Raw genomic sequence first — 25,544 nt, 5'->3', positions numbered from 1 at the left:
GTTACCCAAGGAACCAGTTTTCCTGGTCTGGCCTTTCTGAGAACATGTAATGAATTTTGGGGTTGTTTTTGGTTTATGGTGTCCATGGGAAAACAGGGAACTAGCCAATGGCTGGAAAAGGATTTGTTTAGTTTTTGTTTGTTTGTAATCTGTGGGTGCTGAGACAATGTCCTGGTTGAACACTTCAGTTGCAGTGAACTGGAGGGACCCTGCCTTGGCATACATACATGTTATTGCTGGCAGACATTTGTCTAAATGCATTTTTTTTTTTTTTTTTTAAAAAAAAAACCCAGAGGTGGATAGTCCACAGTTTCCTACAGGCGATCCCGTGTCCTGCTTCACGGTTCTTTCCTTTCCAAAACTTTCTACCGTCTAAAGTAAAGCTCTCGCTGTAATTCTAGCCAGCTCACTTTTGCTACCGCTAGACTTTTGAGGGTTGCTGCCATGTCTCCCCTCAGTTCTTCAGACTAAACAGTATTCTTTGATTTAATCCTCCTTCATAGCTCATGACATGTAAACATCTGGCCATCTTTGTCCCTTGGGTAGTCTGTTTGGTGTGTCCTGGGTCTGTTTTGAAGGGTAGTGCCCGTAACTAGGTACTGTAGTGGCACAGAAGTCTCAGTATTGCTGGCTAGAATAGAAAACCTGTCATGTAGTTTACACTTACGATGCTGTTATTTACTAATCTTATGTTACGTGATGACATCAGTATGACACCTTCAGGTTTTAGCTCTGAAGTGCACAGTTCTTTCATTAAAGTTCAGAGCCTGAAACCAAAGGATAGGGAACATCTGAATATTTTTGAGGAGGAAGAGAAGTGATAGCCTCCCTGCTGGGCGTCCCTGACAGTGTCTGCTGCCATCTCTGGAGGGACTGTGGCCCTTTTGCACAGAGGAAGAGCAATATAATTTAGAAAAGACTGCCACATGTGTACCACAGCTTGCTCTTGTAAGATTTCCCTGAAATTATAAATAATCAAGTAGCTGATTCTACTTTCTAAATAACTCAAACTGTTGACTTTAAGGAACACAACTGTGTTGTACCGGGCTTTTTGGGCTGTTCCTACTTAACAGCCCTTCTGGGCTTCAACTGTGATAAAGTAGTATGTGCTTCCCATTTACCCCAGAAGGGGTACTTTCTTCAGAAATGAGATTTTTAAAAAAGGACATGAATACAGAGACTGGGAAGGATCATATAGACAGTTAGTTGAAGTGTGGACACCAAACCACCCAATTTTTGTAAGATGAACAAGATTGGGCCAAAAGGGGCCAATTCTGTATAACGCAGGTTAATATGGAATATAAGGTCATAAATAAAATGCTTCCTAAATCTCTTATTAAAGAGGGGAGAAGTTTAGAATATGGCCACAGAACTGTAATGGAAGTAGAGAGGAGGGACAAGCTGGTGACCTGGTGCTTTGCAACATTGACTGTAATCACTCACTCCGGGGGACCGTTTCAAACTCCGTGTGTGCATAGAGTTAACAAGACAAAATGTGCTCTCTTACAAAATGCTGCTCCTGTCAGGCAGCAGCAAAGACAGATGAGAGCTTTGTCTCCCAATTCTGCTTACAGAAGTGATGTAAAGAAAGTGACATTGAAATAGTATAAGGGTTTTTTTGGTGGAGTTTTTGTGTGGTACTTTCGGGGATTTTTTGGTGTGGGTTTTTTTTTGGTTGTTGTTTTTACTGGTAATTGCTGTAAAGGTACCTACTCTTCTCAGCTTGGTATTATTCCTCTCTGCTGGAACAAAGGTGAAAGCAGGATTTGGAATGCCTAAAAGCAACACAATCCAAATGATAGTTTTTATTTACTGATGAAAAAGGCTAATTCCACTATCCTGTTTTCTACTGAGGCTTGCTAACAGACCGTGCTATTTGTGTTAAGTTAGTCAAAGCAATGACTTATTCATGAATATATTTTCAAAATTAATATTTTTTTGCAACCTTTTATTGTAAGGTTATCTTAATTCCTGTAATCATAACTTCCAGATTGTATTCCAAAGGTAAATGTTATACAGTGCACTAATTAAATGTAGAAACTGAGCTTGTGTGAATTTCTGACTAATTACCTTTTCTTTTCCTTTTTTCAGGGTTTCGCAAAAATGATGAAATGAAGGCTATGGAAGTTTTGCCAATTTTAAAGGAAAAAGTTGCATACCTTTCAGGTACAGTTATTTTCTTCTGTTGTGGAATGCATAACTGTTAGTCTCATGTAAAATAGTATTTTAAATACTTTAAATATCATTAGAAAAATCATGGGTAGCACCTGTTCCAGTTGGGTATCCCAAACATAACATGGGCATTGTGAAAGGATCTGTGATAAAGAAGGTATGTGTGTTGTAGAACACAGGAAGTTCCGTTCAAATACACAGAAACGCTTCTTTACGGTGAGGGTGACAGAGCACTGGCACAGGCTGCCCAGGGAGGTTGTGGAGTCCCCTTCTCTGGAGATTTTCCAGACCCGCCTGGATGCAGTCCTGAGTAATGTGCTCTGGGCAATCCTGCTTTAGCAGGGGAGTTGGACTAGATGATCTCTAGAGGTCCCTTCCAACTCTGAAAGTTCCGTGATTCCGTTGTTGAATGTGGAACATAACCTCTTGTTGTCATCCCAGTCACGTCCTGTTCCCCCTGCATTTGCAACAATATTATTTAGAACAACCTTCTGTACTGTAGTCATATTCCTTCTCATTTCTGGTTCTTCTGCGTGAGAGTTTTATGGAGATGGCTTTGTTACTGTCCCATCTGAAGCACTGGAGAAATAATCTCTGTTGCAGAAGTGAAATTTCAGGGCATGTCTTTTTGAAGCACACTTAATATCTTCATAGTGGAATGAGTATCTAATTTTAGCTATTCGGCATACACCTTGAAGTTGGTTGGTTACTTAATGAGGAATAGCAGTGGATTTAAAAGTGAGGTTTAGGTGAATGAATATCATAACATATTTTATATCTTGATAAGTAACTTTACTTGATGGAATGATGGTTCAGGTGCTTATTTTTGTGAACTGCATTTTGGGTGTGACTTCCAAATCTGTTGGGATTAAACAATGTCATTCTCTTTGCCATAATCTTAGTGTCAGACTTAGAGGACCATCTCATATTTGAAAGGAGGGGTTTTTGGATAAATAGTTTGTCAAGAACTCCAAAAATAAAGCTCTTACCTGTAAATATTAAAACATACAAAATGATCCCTGAAATAGCACTCTAGAGATTTGCTGGGCATAGATGCTGATGCTTGCAACTACAGTGTGTAGTTCACAGTACTTCATCCTGTCCACTCTGCTGAGTCAGAGGTGTAAAGCAAAAAAGATGTTTGTGTTTGGTTGTTTGGTGTTTGTTTTTGTTTGCTTGCTTGCTTGTTTGTTTGTTTTAAAAGGTCCTGGCAACTCTAATAAATGATATAACTGACTGTCTGGAGCCAGTCTTCCTGGTAGCGTGAAAATCCTGATTCTTCATCTTATGAATTGTAGTGGTGGTGAAAGCTTGCTTACAATTATATTTTCAGACAGAAGAAGAAGAGGAAAGGGAGTTAAGCACAATATTGCAGTCCCTCATTACTCTTTTTTGGACCTTGCTTTATGGCACTTAACGAAAATATAGTCAATTTCCACTCCAAAACCTCTGAATTTCCTGGTTGTCCAGAGCTTAGCTTAGACACCTTAGAAAGGATCTGAAAGATGATGGGTGTTCTCTAATGTTAATTTGTAAGTATATGGCATTCTCAAAAGGCATTTAACTCAGTGACAGTGAAATGGGCCAAATGAAAGCTGAAGATAAATTTAAGGGGAGGTGATAGATTACGAACCAGAGCAGGTGAGGTCCAGATAGGAAGAAGTGGTTGCCAACTTGCCTGTGTGAAGGAAGCAACTTCTGACAGAAGAATGGAGCAAACAGCTGTGGGCAGCAAGACTGGCTGGAACCCATCTGCCAAAATCTGTAGTTTCGCATTTCCATTGCAAGTGGGGCTCAAATGAAATGAGATACATTAGCAGTGCAAGTGCTAATTAAAACAAACCAACAACCCACAACAAAACAAACACCACCACCCCCATGGCCCTGCCAAAAAAAACCCCAAAACAAAACACTACCACAACCACTAGGGCTTAACTATTTGTGGAACTGGAACTGTCAAGCTTTATACCTGGGAACACAAAGGTGAGGAATACTATTGGGTTACTGACTGAGAGGCTTTCAAAGTACTCTTTTTTTTTTTTTTTTTTCTTTTCTTTCTTCAAAAGTACAAGTTTTGCTCAAGTACTTGGTTTTAATATTTGTAAGTACAATAACTGGTTAAGGCCTGTAGAATTAGGACAGATTTTGGGGGAAATCTTTACTAAAACTCGTATCTAAAGGTAACTCTAAGTTATCTCTACTAAAAGCTCTAATAGTCCTGTTAAGCCAAAGGCATCCACAAACATCACTATAATTTTTATATTTTTGTTCTCCCTCATTTATATTGGAGTTCAGGTAGAGTTGTTGCAACATGTTCATTGTTGATTGTCAAGTACCTTCTGAAGTAGAAAAGAAGTATGACAATCAACAGTGCCAAGGAATGGTTCCTTTTTATAGAGCAGTGAAGTTACACAAATAGCACGGTCTGAAAACAATTCATGGAGCGTTTGAGATCCTAAGTTCGCTTCCCTGGTCGTTTCTCTGGCTAGACCTTCCTTCTCCAAGTTAAATGAGTAAGTATGGGCTGTATAGCAGTATAGTCGTCTTTGTGTTCTTAGAATACTAAAGACACGGATCTTTCCACAATGCTGACTTTCTTAAGAAGTTAAGAAACCAGGTTATTGTGAGATGGACGTATAAGGGCGAGCTGTCTTACAGAGAGACGTGGACAGGCTGGAAGAGTGGGCTAGCAAGAACAGTGTGAAGTTTAACAGAGACAAGTGCAGAGTCCTGCACCTGGGTCGGAATAACTGAAGTACGGTACAGGCTGGGATCTGTGTGGCTGAGGAGCAGCCATGCTGAAAGGGACCTGGGAGTCCTGGTGGACAAAAAAATGAACATAAGTCAGCAGTGTGGTGCTGCACCAGCAAAGGCAAATTAGATCCTGGGCTGCATCCACAGGAGGATTTCTAGCAGAGATAGGGACATAATCATCCCATTGTACTCAGTGCTTTTCAGGCTGCACCTGGAGTACCATCTCCAGTCCTCATCCCCAGAGTTAAAGAAAGACACAGGCAGACTGGAGAGGGTTCACAGGAGGGCCACAAAGATGATGAAAGGGCCGGAGACCCTTCCCTATGAGAAAAGACTGAAGGAGTTGGGTCTTTTCTCCCTGGAGAAGGCAAGGCTCAGAGGGTACCTCATCACAGTATTCCAGTACTTAAAGGGCAGCCGAAAGGAGGACGGAGGCTCTGTCTTCACAAGGAGCCACATGGAGAAGACAAGGGGCAACAAGTACAAGTTGCACCGGGAAAGGTTTCATCTCGATATAAGAAAGAACATAGATTTAGATTAGATATTAGGAAGAAGTTGTTTATTGTGAGGGTGACGAGACACTGGAAGAGGTTGCCCGGGGAAGTTGTGGATGCCCCATCTGTCAAAGTATTCAAGGCAAGGCTAGATGGGGCTTTGAGTAACCTGGTCTAGTGGAAGGTGTCCCTGCCCATGGCAGGGGGGTTGAAACTAGATGATCTGTAAGGTCCCTTCCAACCCAAACCATTCTGACATTCTATGGAAGAAAATTTTTTATAGTGATAACTATCACTCACTGGAACAACTTCCTCAGGGATAGGTGGAGTCCTCATTGCTGAAGGTTTTCAAGATGTGATTGGACAGGGTGCTAGATAATCTCATCCAGGCTCCCTTTACCTGGTCAAACCTTTTGTGGGAATCTTCAAGGTCCCTTCCAACCCTGGGCTATCCTGTTTTTATTCTGTGGTTCTATGAGAAGTTTGAATATGAAGTCATCACTGGAGGATTTGCTGGAAATTCTGAGACTCTGGCTCCACCAGGCTTTTGGGATCCCACTGCAGCCTTTCTATGTGCATTATTGCTCCTGATACCAGCACCAGAGTATTTCTACCATAGATATCTCCTAAGCCATTCTTGAGATGATGTTTTGATCCGATCAGAAATCTTGCTGTTTTGATCAAGTTAAAGCTCTTGGTAGTAGATACCTCCAACTGAGGTACCGCTTTTACTCCCAAGTGTACCAAGTTGTGATTAAACTGTATTTATGAGTTTCCCTTTTGTCCTCCACCAGGTACCTCTTCAATCTATGTTAGCCAGAGTTAGGCTGAAATTCTATTATTGCCTTTTTTCAGTCTTCACTTTTCATTTACTACTTTCATTTGTTTTCAGGTGGATATAATTAATAGATCTATTCAGCATAATTTCTTTTTCTTTGCACAGTCTGAGTACTTCATCACTTTTAAAAAAACTATTCCAGTAGTTGCTTTTCCTCTGCCACAAATCACAGGTCTGATGCGATTCACTCTCACTTTCTCCTCCATCATCGCAGTCCAGTTTAAGCCCCTTTATTGAGCTGTTAATGATGTGGTTTTTAAATGAAAAAGTGAGTAGCTTTTTCATAATTTAGTGTAGATGTGCTTAGGTGGAAGAGAACTCTTTTTCCTTGTCTCCATTGCCTGTAGCACCAGCCAGGGTAGTTTAAAAAAAAATGAATTAAAAGGTGAATTTCAAACTAAATTTTGTACAACAAACAATGTACAAATGAGGGCTATGGTGCAGATAAGTCATCTGGACTTGTTAAAATCTATGTGCGCCTTGCATTCTTAAAATATGTTAGTGTAGCTGTGATGCTCAAACTGTTAAAGAAAGGTAAAGTTAATGATTGAGATGACAGTTAGAGTGAGGAGATGTGTAGTCTCTGAGAATTCAAACCTGAAAGAGACCTTGAAGCATGTATTTTTTTTTTCTAGGGTAGGAGGCAAAGAAGTGCAGATGAACAAATACTTCTGTGAAGTATTGTGAAATACATCTTGCTATGTGTAGGTTGAATATTTCAGAGTCCCAAAGCTCACCAAGCTAACCTGAATTCTGGTATCTGTACATATTGAGTAAATTCTGAATTGGAAATACCCGTCTTTCATGAAACCAGTCTGACAGACTGGACTGCTTTATCTTGTATTAGCCAAAGTAACGAAATAACTCGATGTGTAGAATGCAAATGCTTGAGTGCAGCTTCACTGTGTTGTTTCTCTAAAATTGCCAATTAAGGTTTTCTGAAAAAAGAAAAAAAAAGGGGGGGGGGGGAGGGGGTGAGTGGAGAAGGGGGGAGGGCAGAAAAAGCTTCCTTGACTGATTTTTCACTTAACTGGGAAATAATCTGCAGAGTATTGGATGTCTAACCACCTGAAATAGAAAAGACTCCTAGAGTTGTAACCATGAAGCATGGATGGAGTCTGGGATGCAATTTTTTTATTCAGTTTAAACTGAAATCTGTTGAAGTGCAGATACTCTTACATCTCCTTGCATCCTTACCCGAAGAGAAGCATTTTCTTATAGGGTGCAATTATCTTGGTTTCATATGAGAAATAGCACTTGATAACTTGTCCTGCTTTCCAAACATGCCATAAAAGCCCACTGTTTAGCTTTACCTAAGTACTTTGAGACTAGATAAAAAGGTGTTTCCTGCAAAAAACTGCACTACTCAGCCTGTTGGATTTTGGTGCCATTTGGAAACCATTGACAAGACTGCTATTAGTGATGTGCACTAGACAGAAGTGACTCATATTGGGTGACTCACGTGAGTTGATCAGCTACTCATATGACACATCTTGGAATACACAGAGAAAATATCTCGGTACTGTGGGGGTTTTACATAAAAGGAAGGGGTAAAAATGGAAGTCTCACCGATGAAAGTAGTAGCTTAATATGTTTTTGTTAAACCAAGACAAATATGGGGTTGAGTTGGATAAAGACTACCAAGAGACAGGAAATTCCCACCTAATGCCTCATGCATTGTTGATTTTAACATTCCTGTATGTGTATGACACACGAGCATCAGGAACAAAGGAAATGAGTTAGTTATTGGAAAAGGCCTAAGAAAGCTTTTAATCAGAAAGCTGATATAAAAAACAAGTCTTAAGGACTTCTTTGCTTCATATTCACAATTTTGGTATCTGGTTTAAGACCAGATAGTGAAATTGTTTTCACCAAAAATCAAGTTCTTCATTACTCATCGAGACCTGAAATTTGTGTGGCAGGTTTTGTCTCCAGTGGACAAAAATTTCAGGATATGATTTATCAGAAATTTAAGCACCATACTTGAAAAATGGGTATTCTCTGTGGTGTATGTGGAGCTGGGAGCTAACTGAAGTGGCATCCAAAATGACATAAGGACTATGGGTTTCTTTCCTCTGCTATGTTGGAAAATATTATGTTACAGGAGTTGCTGTGTGGAAAAGATCCAGAGGACTGATCTGAGGTGACTGCGTGTAAGAAGGCATTTGTTTAAAATGCTTGGAGAATGTTAAAGACGATTCAGCGTATGCTCTTCTCTGCTAGCTGCTGGTTTTGAAAGAAGAATTTCCACCCTGAGCAATTGAGCACTTTTTCGGGGGGGGGTCAAATTAGTAGCGTTTACTAGTTGAAACCTAAATATTTTTGTTTTTTAGATCTGAAGCTGGTGTCTGAGGAGACTGTTAAGGGCTGCAGCAGCCTTTCAGCTAAGTTCGGTGGCGTTGGAGCCCAGTAATCACTCTGGAGCTGAGTGAAGGCCTGGGCTGTTGGACTCCCAGTCTTGTCACTTATCCTTCCTCTCTCTTGAGGCTTCTGTCTTGTTTTCATCCTGTCACTTGCTGCGTAAAAATCCTCAAAACTCTCTGCTTGGCAAGTGGGTCGAGATGGTCAAGACCAGACTTGCCTCTCTCCATTAGAATGAGACCACTCAGTTGTTTTTAGTCTCACGCTTAAGAGGGTCATGGGTGATAAGAATATGAATTTCCTTTCAAGTTTGTTACTGGCATTGCAGCTCAACAGAAAGTCAAAGCTGCTTATGCCTCTTCTGCGTTTCGTGTGGTGCCTCACAGGGAACATGTCCAGTGCAGACAATCCCCGGAGACCTTGGCAGCAAGGCTTAGTGTCTCTAGCAGACACATGCAGACTGTGTTGGGGAGGATAGTGATGAATTTTTGAGTGACTGGTTCTATTCATTTGCTTTTGGCCTTCCTTTCTAAGGGATTTTTTAAAACTTTGTTTAGTAACATGGATTTCCAATGAGGAGCTAATTTACAATGAGAAATCATTCAGGATAGAAAAAAATTTTTCGGCGTTTCCATGGGACTGGAGAAAACAGTCCACACATCTGTGGTTGAGAACATATATGTGAAATTTAGCTTGTAAGAATGTATCTGTGCTATTATACAGGTGTTGATAAAGAAAGCCTACGGATGTGAATTTAGCATTTAGTAATATTGTTATCACTAGTAAGGGGTTGGATATGAAATTGCATTTTAATGTTCAACTACAGTAAGTCTATGCAATTTAACAAATGAGATGAATACATTTAAGTGGAACCACTCAAAGTCAAATTTTTTGTCTTGAGTAGATTCAGAATTTCCTGCATTGCTAACAAAATAAAAAACTATAAACTTGACAATTTGGAATCTGCACACCAGAACAGGATAAAAAATATAAATTAAATGCTTAAATAGTATCCACCTACTCACCTAGTATATGCATTGCATGTGAAATACTATGCACCTAAACTCTGTACTAGTAATGAAGTTAATGCTGAGTATCCTCTAAATACTTGCCTACAAATTAGCATAACTCTATATTTAAACTTAATCTGCACAATTGCTGATTCAAAGTTAAATACATAACAAAGCTGGCAATGTCACACTGCCAGTCAAACTTCAATGTGACTGTAATGTGGATGTGTAATGCTAGGGTTATTCTTTGTTTCAGTTTTTTTGACAGATACATCCTCATTGTAGGAATTGTGACAATATGCTAGCTGATACTCCCAAAATTCAATTTTAAGCTGGTCTCTAAAAAGCAGTGTTGGCATTGAACTTGAACTCACTTCTTTAAGTGGATATTCATGAAACAGCGTAGCACTAAGGTTTTCCGAAAGTATTCTGAAAACTAGTTTTGCAAACAAGAATGGTGTTATGCTGTGGGTTTTTTTAACATGTTTAATTTTTCAGGTGGCAGAGATAAGCGTGGAGGTCCCATTCTAACGTTTCCAGCTCGTAGTAATCATGATAGAATACGGCAAGAAGACCTTAGAAGACTAATTTCGTACCTAGCCTGTATTCCTAGGTAAGTGATGGTCACTTGATAACCTCTGAAGCTATAAAACAAAAAAAATGGATTATGTTGCAGTACACCCACAAGCTAGAAGACTGAACAGATGAAGAAAATGAGCAAATTCATACCACGTTCTGTCAGTTACTGTTTTCAAACTGCTTTTTGGAAGTGACCTAAATAATTACTCTGCGTTGTAGAAGGAAAGCTGTTGGCAGAATGGCTGGCGTGCTTTAGCTGGAAGTAGCTTGTGTCTTGGAAATGGTACGGCCATGTCCTATTGCTGTTGCTGTGTTGAAGACTGCAAATGCAACTCAAAAGCTTTCAGTACATGGATAAATAGAAACAGGCAGGTCATCATTCACAGTAGGCCTTGTGTGGACTGAGGTCAGCACAACACTCCTAACTGTTATCTGTATTAGATAAGTTATAGCGTCTTGATATAACACAGGAATAACCAGAAGAAAGATATGTTGCCTGCAGAAGAGAAGGCTTCGGGGAGATCTTATTGTGGCCTTCCAGTACCTAAAGGGGGCCTACAGGAGAGCGGGGGAAGGACTTTCTGTAACGTGTTAATTTATAGGCAGTCTTCTTTGAACCTGATCAGTTGTCAGTTTCAGATTGACAAAAGTACTTTCATAAAAATAACTTCAAGATATCTAGTTGAGAGTGTATTTGATCTTCCTTAAGAGGAATTGTTGGTAATGCAATTATTCTAGCCTTTATTTCACTTTGAAGGGTAAGAGTGTTTAGTACTAGTACTTGGGGTTGTTTTCAAGTTAACGGGGGGATTTGGGGAGATAGAGGAAGGAAGACGGGAAGAAGACTTGAGATTTTTACTTCTGAAATAATTTGACTTCACATTTGAATTCTAGCCCTCTAGAGCTTCAAGTTACTAGAGAAGTTAGTAGATAAATATGCATTAGAATATGCCCAAGAGAGTTTTCTAGAGATAATCTGGCAAAATACAGTGATCCTCCAGCAAAAGGTGTATGTTTATTTCAAATCTACTGATGCTAAATTAAAAGAAAGTTAGTGCAGGTTTTATATCTCTGTAAGCACGACAAAGTGTAGAGACTAAAGGGAGCTTTATTAAAAGCAGGACTCATTTTCATACAAGTCATGTTTTAAGGACTGATTGTGCAACTCTTGCTGATTACAAAGTCCCAGTTGGTACAAATAACCCTGAACATTCGGTCTATTAGTTCTTGCAGTACTGTACTCTACGTAGCTGAAGATTCAGAGGTATCAGTTGTCTGGCAAGAGATCTAAACACTTAAGGCGATTCAGTCTCACAATCTTACTAATTTAACCATATATCTGATTTAAAAATATTGCTAAACGTAAGCCGTCAGCGCTGACTGGACCAGACATTAGTGTAGTTCAAGTTTACCTAACAGATGACCTGGTCTCACTAGAGCCTTGCAGAACATTTTTTGTGATCCTTAGCCCAAAGGGATTCATCTTTTGTCAGATGATGGGGCCACATGACAGGAGGACAGATCTGCATTGTATCACATCATGAGGCGCCTCCTGGTACACCACAGTAGATGTATGTCTCATGAGAATTAGTGGCAAGCATTCCTCCTCACCCGATGCTCAGTTTGTGTGGTAGGATAGGGATGAGCTGAGCCTTTCAATAATGAGTGTATCTTTAAAGCAGTAGTTGTTTTTGTCCTTTAATCCCGTGAGACTGTTAGAAAACATTTTCACCGTGGTCAGAAAATTCTATGCTGTAGCTTACATGTATTCCAACCTATTTAATTTTAATGTATTTTCTGGCTACCATTGCCATTTTTGACAATCGTATGAGCAGGTGGGACAGCCAGCATTTATCTTGATAAACTCCTTTTTTAAATGGTGCTCTTTTCTTTTATTTTGTTTGTTGGGTTTTTTTTTAAAACAACTTTAAAAAAAAATTCTCTTCTAAGGAACCTGTATTACCACTTCTTTCAGCAGCTCTCCTGTGTCAGACTTAACTCATCTTTCTACAGTGTGTTCAATGAGAATATGTGAAGTATGCCAGTGAAGTTCCCCTACTTCTTGGGACACTCTGAAAGCCTCACCACATGAACTTCAGAACTGCATTTACCTTAGTCACATCCCTGAAAATGACTCATGTACTCAAACAATGGACATTTGGTCCCTTTTGATATTCCATTGGTGTTGGTTTTGAAATATTTCCCATTTCCACATTAACAAAGTCATGTTGCAAATTCTACTGGAACAAAATCAAAATTTCTGATCTTGTTCATGATTACCACTTTAGATCAGCAGGAAGCACTAAGTGTACAAAAGGTATTGATGAAAAGAAATTAGATCTGCCATTCTCAGAACAGTTGCTGGAGAATTTGGGTGTAAGGTCTGTTAACTTCTGGGCAGCAAAATTGAGCTCAGATTTTGTAGAAACAGGTTGATGTGGTTTTCTTCACAGCCATAAAATGTTTTCTTATCCATTAACTATCCACAAATCAATCCTGTTACAGAGGGAATTGTCAATAAATTTGGGTTTTTTTCCCCCTCTACAGACTAACACTCTTTAAGTCTCTGATAGTATGAGAGTAAATCTGAGACAGTTTAAAAAAGTTACAGAAGTGGTAGGTAAGAACAGTATGCCATCTTCTGTCTTTTAGAGGATCCCCTCAGACATTAGAAAGGCATGAATAGTGTCATCAGTAAAGTGTCTGTGTGTGTGTTCTGAAGAGTCTGTTGTAAATGAATTGCATATTGCTGCTTCAGTAAACGGTGTGTTTAAAGTGTGTGTAAGGTGAAGGAGAAACAAGAATAGAAGATGAATCATCATGAACATAAACAATGAAAATGAAAGTGAAGATAAAGGCAGATTATCAAGTCAGCAACAGGTGTAAAGCTACCACCCACAAGGAGTTTGGCAGGGGGGTGAGAGAAGCTTCCTGAAAAATTGAGATGTGCTGTACGTCGGCTGGTCAACAGTGGGGCCCTAGGGTGTGATGGTTAGCTGAGGAGACCGTGTTCGTTAGGCAGTGTGGTGCAGTAGAGTGCTGTGTTTGAAGTTGAAACACTTGATAATCTTTTCTTCTTTCTTCTGCAGTGAGGAAGTATGTAAACGAGGATTCACCGTCATTGTAGATATGCGTGGGTCAAAATGGGACTCCATAAAGCCTCTGCTGAAGATTTTACAGGAATCCTTTCCATGTTGTATTCATGTTGCACTGATAATCAAGCCAGACAATTTCTGGCAGAAACAGAGGACTAACTTTGGCAGCTCTAAGTTTGAGTTTGAGGTAATTTCTCCTATGGTATGCAAATTTACATTTATTTCATGGTTTTAAGTGTGCTAATTACTGATCAGCATCTTGAAAACTCTCAGATAAATTTTTTTCTAGATGGTACATTATGTTCTAGAGAGGTACATTAGGCCAGTGGTGCTAAAGAGAATGTGTTTTTTTTTTCCACGTACTTAGGCTAGGTAGTTGTGCATGTTGTCATTTATGTTCTTTTTCTGAGTGTGAGAAAGATGGAATTGGGGGTTCACCCCTAATACTAAAAAGTTAGGTTTCATCTCTTTGTTGTCTTGGTCTGCATTGTGGTAATTGTGATATTACCAGCATCCTGTGCAGAGGAAAGCAGACAACTGAACCTTGCTGTTGTCCTGCTGCTGCCGTACAATACACAAAGTCAAAACTTAAACAAAACAGTAGTCAAAAGAGCACTTGCTGTTTTGTCCTTCAGTGAGGTACAAAAGAAATAAAATAATTCTCTCATTTGGAGAAATACCTGCAAGACAGGAGGATGATCAGAATTGATATTTGAAAAGATGTGTATGAGAAAGGTTGTCACGTAGACTTCATGACCAAAATGATCAACTCTTAAAAAGAGAAAAACAAAAACTTGAAAGAAAATTAAGTCCATTTCAGTAACAGCATTTTGTACTTTCATTTTTACTTTTTAGACAAATATGGTGTCTCTTGAAGGCCTTACCAAAGTAGTTGATCCTTCTCAGCTAACCCCAGAATTTGATGGCTGCTTGGAGTACAACCATGAGGAGTGGATAGAAATCAGAGTTGCCTTTGAGGACTACATTAGCAATGCAACCCATATGCTGTCCAGACTGGAGGAACTGCAAGATATATTGTCAAAAAAGGAAATGCCTCAGGACCTGGAAGGTGCTCGTAATATGATAGAGGAGCATTCACAATTAAAAAAGAAAGTCATTAAGGCCCCTATCGAGGACCTTGATGTGGAAGGACAAAAGCTGCTCCAGCGGATACAGAGCAGTGACAGCTTCCCCAAAAAGAACTCTGGGTCAGGGAATGCGGACTTACAGAACCTTTTACCCAAAGTGTCCACCATGCTGGACAGGCTGCACTCAACACGGCAGCATCTGCATCAGATGTGGCATGTGCGGAAATTGAAATTGGACCAATGTTTTCAGCTCAGGCTGTTTGAGCAGGATGCTGAAAAGGTAAGGGACTGGGGGGAGGGGAGCATAAATGGGCACTGCAATTGATGGGAACAAAGCTTGACAGTCTTGAAAGAAGCACCAGGGATAACTGCAAATTGTAGTTTTTGTTTTTAGAGTTAATTACTAGCCTTTTAATGAGAAATAAAGGATTTTTTTGATTGGGAGTGACTCTTAGTCTTCTGGAGTAAAGGGGGTGGGATAGTAATTCTAAGCTGTAAAGAACACAGGTAGCTCTTACCAAAGAAAATTTTAAGTGGCAGTGACTTTAAAGCTTTTGCTTTGGTAAGTTTTTGTTCCAGACAGACGCATTTGCATGCATCAAGTGAAGATGAATGCTGTATACTTTATAAATACAGATGACTAAGGACTACATCGATCTCCTCCTGAGCAACTCTTGGGATTTGAGTGACAGGCAGTCTACAAAGTCTGAAGAGACTGACATGGGGAACTACTTCATTGATGCAGGATTTAAAGTCCCAGGCTAAAAACTGATGTATCTCTTTTGACAGTGCATATGTCATTAACAGGGAACTGAGTAATCTCAGAACGTTTCGGGCTAACCAGTCCCTTCAAATGAGAAAGCCCATGACTGTCATGGAATTTGAAAAGGAAATATGGCAGGCAGTGCACTTTTAGATTTATTTTCCTATAGAATGGTTTTGCAATCACTCATTATTAACCCGTTACCATGGAACAAATAGCTTTAAGGAAGGGTGGGGAATTTTTCTCCAGGAGAAGTAACTAGGCTATGCAGTCAAGTGGTAAGTATGGTCTTTGTCAGACTTAAAATATTTTGTGTAAGAATGCCTGAACTGGGTGAAACCAAAGGTCTGTGTTAAACCAGTCTCCTGCTGTCCGGCAGCAGTCATAAGCAGATGCATGGGGAAGAGTAAAACCAGAACAAGCATATACAAAACTTCTCCTTCCTCCTTCTTCCTGTTTTCTTTCCCTGTACTTTCCTTTACCGTGATCATTTCAGCTCAGGGACTTTCTTTACACTACTCTTAATGTTTTCTGCTGTGTTTAAAAAAGAAATAATTTTTTTAAGTACCGTTTAGTGTTCACTGAATGAGTATAGCTGAAAATAGTAGGGAAATGTAAAGAGTCAAAAAAAAAAAAATCTGGTCAAGTGAATTTAAAGTTATAAAATTATTTAGAAAACAACAAGCTGTTGGTCTAGTATTGCTTTCTTTAGCAACATTTCAGCCACTTAATTATAGCATTAATTATTCTTTATTACAGCATAAACAAAATATATTTTGATGATGCTCATGTGGTATTGAAAGATATGTTCATTTGTTTATCTAGAAGGTTCCTATTTAACTTGAGCTTTAAGAAACTGCTTTTGAAATGCTTGAGCCTGCGGGGTTGGTCTCTGTCCTGCCATGTGGTTGCATTAGCTCCTGTCTGTGTTTTCTAGGTTCCCGATTCTGTGAATAAGTCTATATTAAATTAATGCATCTTTCTTTCAAAACAGAGGGAAATGTTAGGCACCTCAAAATGGGGTTGGCAGCAGCTTGCATACCTGGGACTTTATTCTCTCATGAACCATTAGAAAAAGATTAAAAAGAAGGTTACTTCAGTATCCCAACTCGCTTTTGGACTAAGGCCCTTTTTTCACTGCTTGTCAGATTAGATTTCATAGCTCAGGGCTTCTTTATCAGTGTATGTCTATGTGGTTGAGTTAGGTGTGGAAAAGGGCTGGATCTTTGTTGGAAAAATAAAGTGTATTGGATGGGGAGGAATAAACATGGTCATTTTGGAGGACTTGCACGACTCGGCACAAGAAATCTGGGCTGGTTCAGGAGAAGAGAAGGCAAAAAAGGGGCGAGGTGGGAGGGAGTCTTATTGGAATTGCCCTTGTAGGTATCTGAAGGCAGCAAAGCCAGACTACCTGGAGAAAGGTGGTCACAAGCAGGGTCAGTGTCTATTTTGAATAATGTTCTAACACATCTTCACTGCAGTCTAGATAAGAAACTGAAAATTTTAGGAGTATGTGATCAGCTGTCTCAGTTGTCTAAGCTCTCAAAACTTTTTTTTTTTTCAGTCCTTACCATATTGTGGTCTAATTATAGTTTGATTTGTCAAATGGGAAGAATAATGGGTTTGATAACACTGCTGTTAGCCAGTATATGTTAAAAGATCTTTAAATGGGTACTTACTCCTCATTACTGCCATTTTTTTTCTGAACAGTCTTTTTCAGCTTGTCCAGAGAGTAGTTGGGTCTTTGGAGCTGAGCTATAGCAAAGATTTCAAGACCATTGCAGGGGAGGTGGGGATGGGGGTGTTAAACTTAGCCTTTTGCTGTGTTGTTTGGTCTTTGAAAACTTTGTCTTCCAGTGCCACTGTTTACATACCTACGTACTTCTGTTGGTGGTCATGGTCAGAGAAGGCCTTTCCTGAAATTTGTTTGAATATTAAAATACTTTTAAAAAAAACCCCAAACAACAAAATAAACATATTTAAAGATTATTCTTAAACTTGTCTGGAAGGAGGTAACATGTAACTGTGCTGAAGTATATGTTTTTTTTAATCTGTTTAGCAATAGGAAAGTTGTTTTCAAATCTGCTGTGAAATTATGAACTAAAAATATTAAACTTGCTGCTGAAGTACTTGATCAGCAAGAATGAATTTATATTTAATTTCCATGAGTTGCCATTTTCATTCTAAATTACTAAGCTGCTGACATAATGAAATGCTGACACTAGAGAATGTATAAGCTTGGTAACTCAGGGCTGTGCTCCAAGCCCGTTTGTTTACTATGACTTCTTTGTAGTAATGAAGTATATGACTTTATGATTATGACTTTACTGTAGCTTATTGAGATAAACACCTATAGTAAAGATTTTACAGCCTCAGCTGGTCCAAAAAGTCAGATTTCACCACAATTTCATTAAAATATACTGTAACTTAAAATGGAAAGAGCATCAGTGTTAATTTTCATGGCCTTAAATTCTTCCTGTTTTCTGTGTTCATGAATTTCTCATATTACTGTGAGATTTCTGCCATAACAAATTAATGATTTTTTTTTTTTCTTTCCTTAATATTTTCTTGTAGATGTTTGACTGGATCACACACAACAAAGGTCTGTTTCTGAACAGCTACACAGAGATCGGAACCAGTCACCCTCACGCGATGGAGCTTCAGACACAGCACAATCACTTTGCCATGAACTGTATGGTAAGAACAGGCCTCACTTCATATCACTGACTCATTGACTATTTGCTCTATGTTAAGGTAGAATTTGTAAATCATATGCATAAATCATACCTTTTATTACAAGTAGTGCAAATTTGTATTTGAGCAGTGAAATTGTAACACACAAAGGTGGAGAATAAAGGATAGCCAAGTACAGAGGTACTTGGCAACAAAGTTGTTTTGACCAGTGGCAACATTCAACACAACCTCAGCAGTTCTCAAATATAAGCATCCAGACTTCTAGAAGCTGGGATGTGTTTGAGTACTGCTTTGAGTCTTGTAGGAAATTTCAGAGAATCATGTAATATAGAATTTAGCCCCCCATACGGAATGAAATAGCTTTCAGGATCTTCTGAATAGATTGCAACTCGGACAAAAAGTTCTGAGTAGTAGTGATCAATAGCTGAGCCTGGTGTAATAATTTTCCATATTTCCACAGTTCTGATTTCTGGCATAGTAGAATGGAGCTAAACCAAACAACTTTCTGTCAAATGTCATTTTCTGATGAGCTATCAGTAGGCTGCAATTAAAAATTTGGATTTTAACTGGTAGTGATTGAAAGCTGCTTTTTTTTTTTTTTTTTTTTTCAATTTCATGGATTCCTGTTTGAACATGGGGACTAAATTCCCAAGTACATTTTAGGTCCCGTTCACTAGGAGGATTGGAGGTGTTTAAATAACTTCGGGAGTTTGGGCCTAAATCCAGTCCCTGGCTGTCAGCTCAGTGAAGGAAGAACACTACCAGTCTTGTTAGAAATTAACATCCTCGGCAGCCCAAGGATGGGAATTGAATTAAAGTATGGACGAAACAATCAACTCTTGCAAGAGGGTGTTTGTGTAGGACAAGACTACTAATTGTGGAAAGAGAGTGGCAAAGTAAACTTACGTAGGTTATGCATCTTGCTGAAATGTAATGGAAGTGCTAGTAAGGCAGCTCTTGTCTGTGGTATAGCTAGAGTTAAGGCAATAGAAGACATGAGTAGAGAAGGTACATTTTCTTCTTTTGCAACTCAGCTATGTTTGCAAAAGTTTAAAAAAAAAAATAGAAATCAATATGAAATTTTTGAAAAGAGTAAAGCAGTGTTGGGGAACATTGTAATTAAGTTATGTAACATCATATATGGCTGTAACTTTGACCATTAGGTTTGGAAGGTATAGGTTCACCCCACAGGCACGGGGAATTGCTCCTTGTTGTTGCTTATTGCTCTGCATATGAAGTAGAGCAGAAAGAAACTCACAGGAGGATGGTAGATGTCGTTGACGTGAGATGACTTTTGGAACTTGGTGATTTTGGATGGCTTTCCAGGCAATTGTTTGGCTCATACTCTAAAGGTTAAATTCTTCTTTTCTCAGCCTGCCCTGGTAGTAGTCACTGTTGTCCTCCTTTCTTCAAATTGGATGACTACTCCCCCCCCTCCCCCCCCCCCCCCCCCCCCACTTCCATACTGTTCAGATGCTATCAACAGTAGGAAGCACTTGAGCAATGTAGCATAATCCCTCCTGCTCTGTTTTTGCTGCTAGTCTTTTGCTCCTAATCTGTTTTGCCTGTAGTAGTCAAATGCGTTAATTACAGAGGACTTTTTCTCAGCCTGTACAATGATTTCTTGAATCATGCAAGGAGCAGCTTAAATTTGGAGCAAATTAAACAGTTCAAATATTCAAGAGAGGAAAAATAAGCTGTAGTTTTGCAATGTGTTTCCATAGTATAGCCCCCCCCCCCAAAAAAAAAAAAAGTGGTTCTTTGGCACAGAATAGGAAAATACAAATTCAAAACAATCAGTCCTTGGTTTTGATTTAAGCAGCAGTCAGATTTTCTGGGTTTTATTTGGTTAAATGGCAAAGCCTTACATGTAGATTAGGGGGAAAGATTAAAATGAATGTGACATAAAATGATGTGAAGTGACTGAATTTTGGCAGGCCTTGTTTTTCATTGGCTTTTAACTGGAAAAATGTCGGGCAATCTTAACTCCTGCAAGGATGTTCAGCTTCCCCCTGACCACTCTTCACATATACTCTGTGCTTAACAAGCTACTATTTGTTCACTGTTCCTGTCAGTGTAATTCTTCAGTGATCAGAGTTGATTTAAGATCCCTCATGTGAAAGCTCTAACGCTAGAGATGGAATTTTACTTTTAACCCATCTACAACCATGCAAATGTATCCAATTGCATGGGGTAGAGAAAGGAAGGGTGGCTACTATGTATTAGGTTTATTATATGCAGGAGATTTGGAAGGCTTTTCATTGTGGCCCTAATTGGACCCTAATAGATCTTGCTTCCCAGGCAGTTTCCTTAGGCTCACGTTAGGTGAGGAAGGGTTGTTCAAAGGATAAATGCTGCCCAAGCAGCTAAATGCAACCTCTTGCACTTGCTCAGAGCTTAACCCTGATAATTGATGTTGCAGCTGCTTTTCCCAACGCGTTGTGGTTGCCGCAGGGCACGTGCTCCCTTCACAGCAGGTGCTACCCTGTGTCAATAGCTGGCTCTCCCATCTCCCTTTCCTTCCCAAGTAGCAGCTTGGTTTTCCGAGAGGAGCAGGAGGGCAAATTCTGCAGCTGTTTATGCCAAAGTTGGGTGCGAAAGAGCGACAGCCTTTGGGTGAGATGCCAAAATTTTAATCTGGTCTTCCAGTCTGAAATGAGCCACCTGAATGTAAACTTTTGTGAAAGCTACTTAGTTCCTGTAATGAACAGGAGTTGATTACATCAAGGACAAAAAGGATCTGCTGAATGTTTCTTTTTTTTCCTTGTAATGGCTTCCTGCCATTTTTAGAATCTGATTTTCAGTATTACAGCCCAAAGTAGTTGGAAGTTTAAACCAAATGCTGTAAAACAAAAAGGTGAAGAATACATAGGGGGAGGAGATTTTACTGTACTTCCAGCGGTTTCATTAGCAAGCGATATGTGATAGGCTCATGTGGTTGCACTCCAAGGTAACAGGAATAAGTTCATGAAAGTCTTAGGCTTAATACATATACTTGTTGTCATTGCAATGAAACTGTCCCAGAGAAAAGCTGGACGGGTGCAGTGATGGGCATTGAAGATGGACATATGTTTGGTTACCATTGCTTAACACGCAGGTTGCTGTGGCTAGAAAGGCTGCTGGCTAAAAGACAGTTCACCTGTGCAGCTGTAGATATGTGACCTGCTATTGCTGAATTCAAGAGGCTGTGCATTGATAAATGTCAAGGCTGCATCTTTATAGGGCAATTGGATCCCATGTTCCCTAACTGTGGAGAAAAATAGAATCACAGTGATTGTCCTCTCTAAAGATGAGGATGTTTTTTCAGCACCATTCAAAAGGCCTGCTTTCAGCAACAGTAAACTGCTTGTCAAGTCCTGAGATTTATTTGAGTTAAGCAATACTCAGTTTCAGCTTGAAATTCCTCTTTTGGTAACTAAACCACTGCTTCACTTCTCCAAACAAGTTTTTAGTACCTTTTAAGGGAGAAACTTGCAAATAAGGTATCATAGGAGTTGCAAATACAAAAATTTTCTGTCGTGTTTTTGAACTGCAAAAACAAAGTATCCGTGATTATACCATTAGTCAGTCTTGCACGCAAGACTGGGAGAGACAGATTCCATGCCTGTCCACTCTTTTTTTCCTGCTGTTTTCCATATGCCTTCTGGGACACAAGGCAAACAAAAGCTGCCATGTGAAATATGGGTGAGGAGGACATTACCTACTTGAATATTTTCTTCTTCTCTTTTGCTAAACCAAATGGCCTTGCTTTCATTACAACTTGACTGTGCCCCTCACTGCACAAATGAGGGTCAAAACGATTGGAAAGTGATGTAGGCAAAAGGAAACTCTTCCTTGGAGAAAGCTGACTCTGGCTACAATTAAAGGGCGTGCTATGACTACTTCTTGTCTCGGGGCTGATAGGACCATCAGTAGAAGCTATGTTTATTAGTCGTAATCCAAAAGTCCTGTGTCCATTGTAAGCATGTTGCTAAGTTGGTTAATAATGTTCCCAGAACAGGCTGTTTGCATATACTAGACCACTTTATCAAGGGAGTAATCAAATAATTAATGTCATCCAAAAAGAGCATGCTAGAGATGAGCACTGGTGAGTTTTGAGAGCTTAAAATAGAAGTTTGAACACAACATTAGAATCTCATTGTGTTTACAGAGTTAAAAGTTATAAAGATGACTGACTAGACTTGCTCAAATCCAGCCACAGGGACTGGTACAAATGAAAACATTAAGAAGGTCAGGTGAGGTAAAATCAGCTTACCTGACAACTAGTATGACTTTTTCACTTCCTTTGGACTACTGATGTATTTCACTCTTGAGATTCTTTTTGTTTTAAATATATATTTTTCTAGCCATACAGAGTTGTCACTTGAGATAGACTTAAGCACCACGTGAATTCTAGACTGCCCTGGGTCCTCTGAGACTTCAGCAAATGAGAGCAGGACCACAGGTTGTGAATTGTGCATTTCTCAGATTGCTTTGAAATGCATATTTTCACAAAAGCCTTTGTGCAGAATAGCGAACAGTAGTAATCTAGCTCTTCTGTCTTGCGGGGGGGGGGGGGGGGGGGGGAGGTCTGTTTTGTGCTTTTCTGTATTTTGTTTTGTTTTTTAAACTAATGGATCGCTCAGGGAGGGCTTTCAGTAAAAATAAATAAAAGTTAAATGATAAAATCCCTCAACTGTCCAACCAATCTAACATCCCTAGTAGACAAGATGCAAACCATGGATTTGTGATGTTCTCGAAGTTCAGGGAATGTACAGCTGTGGATCCTGGTCAGACTGGGAGGAAGTTTTTTGAGTGCATATCTGTAAGGGAATCTTTGTGGTACCAGGGCAATTAATGCTTAGACACAGTGTCTGGATGCCACCAGCCTGAGAAGAGACTGAAAAGTCAAAATAAGTTCAGGCTATTTCCAGCTTCTGAGGAGCACTCTGAAGTCAGTAAGATGAAACAGAATAGGCTACATGTGCAACCCTTAAGAAGGAAGAAGCAGATAAAGAGGTTAAAGCAATCAGCTTTTTGATAAAGCAATCAGCTGGTGAGGTGTTAATACAGCAAACAAGTATGTTCGTGTCAGTGGATCACGAACTAAAGGAATAGAAAGTGGTGTTACTACAAAGAAGCAAATCTTATTTTGCTCTTGATACTTATTGAGGGTGCTGAACTTAAGATTTGTAAAGAAATTTCTCTGATTCAGTTCTACTGTAGAACTAGGTGCAGTTTAGAGCCCTATACTTAATGTTGTAGTGGGGAACGTCTAGATGAAAAATATGTGGCTGCAAGGAGAGGTCGAAGGCACAGGCATTTACTATGAAAGAGCGAAGGTAAGTGAAAAGTAAGAGAGGAAAGAAAGTGGTGTTGGTGTTGGACTATGTAGTCTTGCAGTAAGATTCCCCAGGTCCACCATGAAAAGTGTAAGGGAGAGAGAGAGATAGTAAATTTGAAGAAAGTTAGAGTGAAATTATGTTTCATTAACCATTGCTATCAGCACTGGAACGAAAGAGTTACCTGAGAATATTTTGAGGATCCGTGTAGTTGAAGAACAGGTTAAACGCTTTCCTTGATTGTAGTCTGGATGTTGCTGAGTTTATTTTTTTTCAAGGGAAGAGATCATGTGATACCTTTAGTTGTTCTACAGCCCTTGTCTTTGAAGTTTGGACTCCCAAACTGAGTTTTACTGTTGCTGCAAGAGCAACAATAGAAGAGATATTAGAAAACATTAGAAAACACAGGCATTATTTCATATATTAATGCTACACCTTGTCCTTGTGGCTGTTTGTGTGTGAAGTGGCAGATAATTTGGAAATTCCATTGCTAAAATATTTTCATCACAGACAAATAATTCAAACTCGCTACGGTCTACAGAGGTGCCAGTTATGATGCTTATGAACCATGTTACTGGGGTGGTTGTTTATAACACTGAATATTTAATAAACAGTCTTTGTCAGAAAACTACTGTTTGAAATCTTAGAGCTAAACAAACATTTTCTAAATGGATCTGGGACAATCAGGAAATAAAATAGAACCTTCAGGGCATCTGCCAGTTCTATTTTGCATTGAATGTGATAGAAGTTCAGTTAAGCTGGCAGGCTGTCACCTATATTTTCCCCTGTGTACTGGCCCTTCAGGCATACGCCAAAGAATGACACAGTGCACTGCAGCTTGTGTTAGGCTACTAATCTGTGTCGCCTTGCTGAGCAATACTTTTTTATATGTACGCTCCCTTTAGGGAATACCTCTGCAATGAGGAGCTTTGCAGATATTGTAAGGTGTCTTTTCAGCTTATGGCTAAAGGGCATTGTGAGAGAAAATACTTGTACTAAGTACATTGGTGTACTTACTATATGTACTTGTCGTGGTTTGGCCTCAGCCAGCAACAGAGAACCACGCAGCCGCTCGCTCAACTCCCACAGCCGTGGGAAAAATCAGCAGAAAAGGGCAAAACTCGTGGGTTGAAATATTATAATTTAACAGAACAGACAAAGGGAAGGAAAAAAAGAAAAACAATAACACCGGTAAAGGAATATAAGAACGCGATTACAGTACCGCCGCGCAGCGCACCGACCGGACCCGCACCGCCGCAGCCCGCCCCCAAGTGGCGACTGACTCCCGCTCCCTGGCTAGCTCCTTTTATAGCGGGCATGGGTCACGTGGTATGGAATACGTGCCTCCCCTGCCGGCTCCTTGGGGAATTAACCCCATCCTTGCCGGAACCAGGACATTATCCACCCCTTATTCCATACCATCTATGTCATGCCCAGATCTTTCAGTTCCCATAGTCTATGAGCCATCCCTTAAAAATGTCCATTAAGCTCACGTAGTCCATGACGGTAGGCTCCAGCAGTGAGAACAGTCTCTCAGGGCACATAAGATGATGTGTAGTGCTGAACTGGTGGGTGCTGTATTTGAAGCTCGTGACTGGGGAATGCAATACGGTCCATGCCCATGGTCCACAGGTTGAAGATGTCGATCTCAAGGAAAATTGCTGGGCGCCAGATACTGAGATCAGTTCTTATTACATCGTCACGCACTTTACGCAGTCTCATCAAAGTCCATCTGTCATTGATTTGGGTGATTCTTCTGTAATACCATTGATAGCAATAATAATGATAACATACACCAGCAAGGTTATTTAACATTTAACATCATAAAATTATTCACTGGCTATTCTCACCCAAAATCAAATCCCCATGAGGTACACATCGGACCTCCCCATCCTCTCTCATCACCCACCAAGTGCACCCGGGTCTTTGTGCAAAAGCAATCCCATGGATGGGTTTGCCTTTGCCTGAGGCAGGGCTAACCCAGACTGTCTTTCCTAACATATTCTTCATATGCACTACAGGGACTTTATCCTCCTCTACTGTACGTGGAAGTTTTGATTGGGCAGGGCCAGCTCGATTGGCAGATCCCCTAGTGTTAACTAACCAGGTGGCCTTTGCTAAATGGGTATCCCAATGTTTGAAGGTCCCACCCCCCATGGCTCTCAGGGTAGTCTTTAGCAGTCCATTATATTGTTCTATCTTACCCGAGGCTGGTGTGTGATAAGGAATGTGATATACCCACTCAATGCCATGCTCTTTGGCCCAGGTGTCTATGAGGCTGTTTCGGAAGTGAGTCCCGTTGTCCGACTCAATTCTTTCTGGGGTGCCATGTCGCCATAGGATTTGCTTTTCAAGGCCCAGGATAGTGTTACGGG

General features: G+C 39.9%; 1 protein-coding gene across 1 annotated transcript in view; it reads left to right on the top strand.

Moving 5' to 3' along the window:
* Positions 1-25,544, top strand: part of TRIO (trio Rho guanine nucleotide exchange factor) — a 259,979-nt gene that overhangs the window by 68,653 nt on the left and 165,782 nt on the right. Inside the window, exons 2-6 of the mRNA XM_082479958.1 lie at positions 2,092-2,166; positions 10,128-10,242; positions 13,298-13,490; positions 14,159-14,671; positions 17,729-17,851. Of these exons, the coding sequence (XP_082336084.1) occupies positions 2,092-2,166; positions 10,128-10,242; positions 13,298-13,490; positions 14,159-14,671; positions 17,729-17,851 (1,019 nt within the window). The remainder of the gene's footprint in view (positions 1-2,091; positions 2,167-10,127; positions 10,243-13,297; positions 13,491-14,158; positions 14,672-17,728; positions 17,852-25,544) is intronic.

The sequence above is a fragment of the Vanellus vanellus genome (genome assembly GCF_965231255.1).
Source record: "Vanellus vanellus genome assembly, chromosome: 2".
NCBI lineage: Eukaryota > Metazoa > Chordata > Aves > Charadriiformes > Charadriidae > Vanellus > Vanellus vanellus.
Note: the sequence above shows the minus strand (reverse complement) of the source record. Positions and strands in the feature narration are given on the sequence as shown.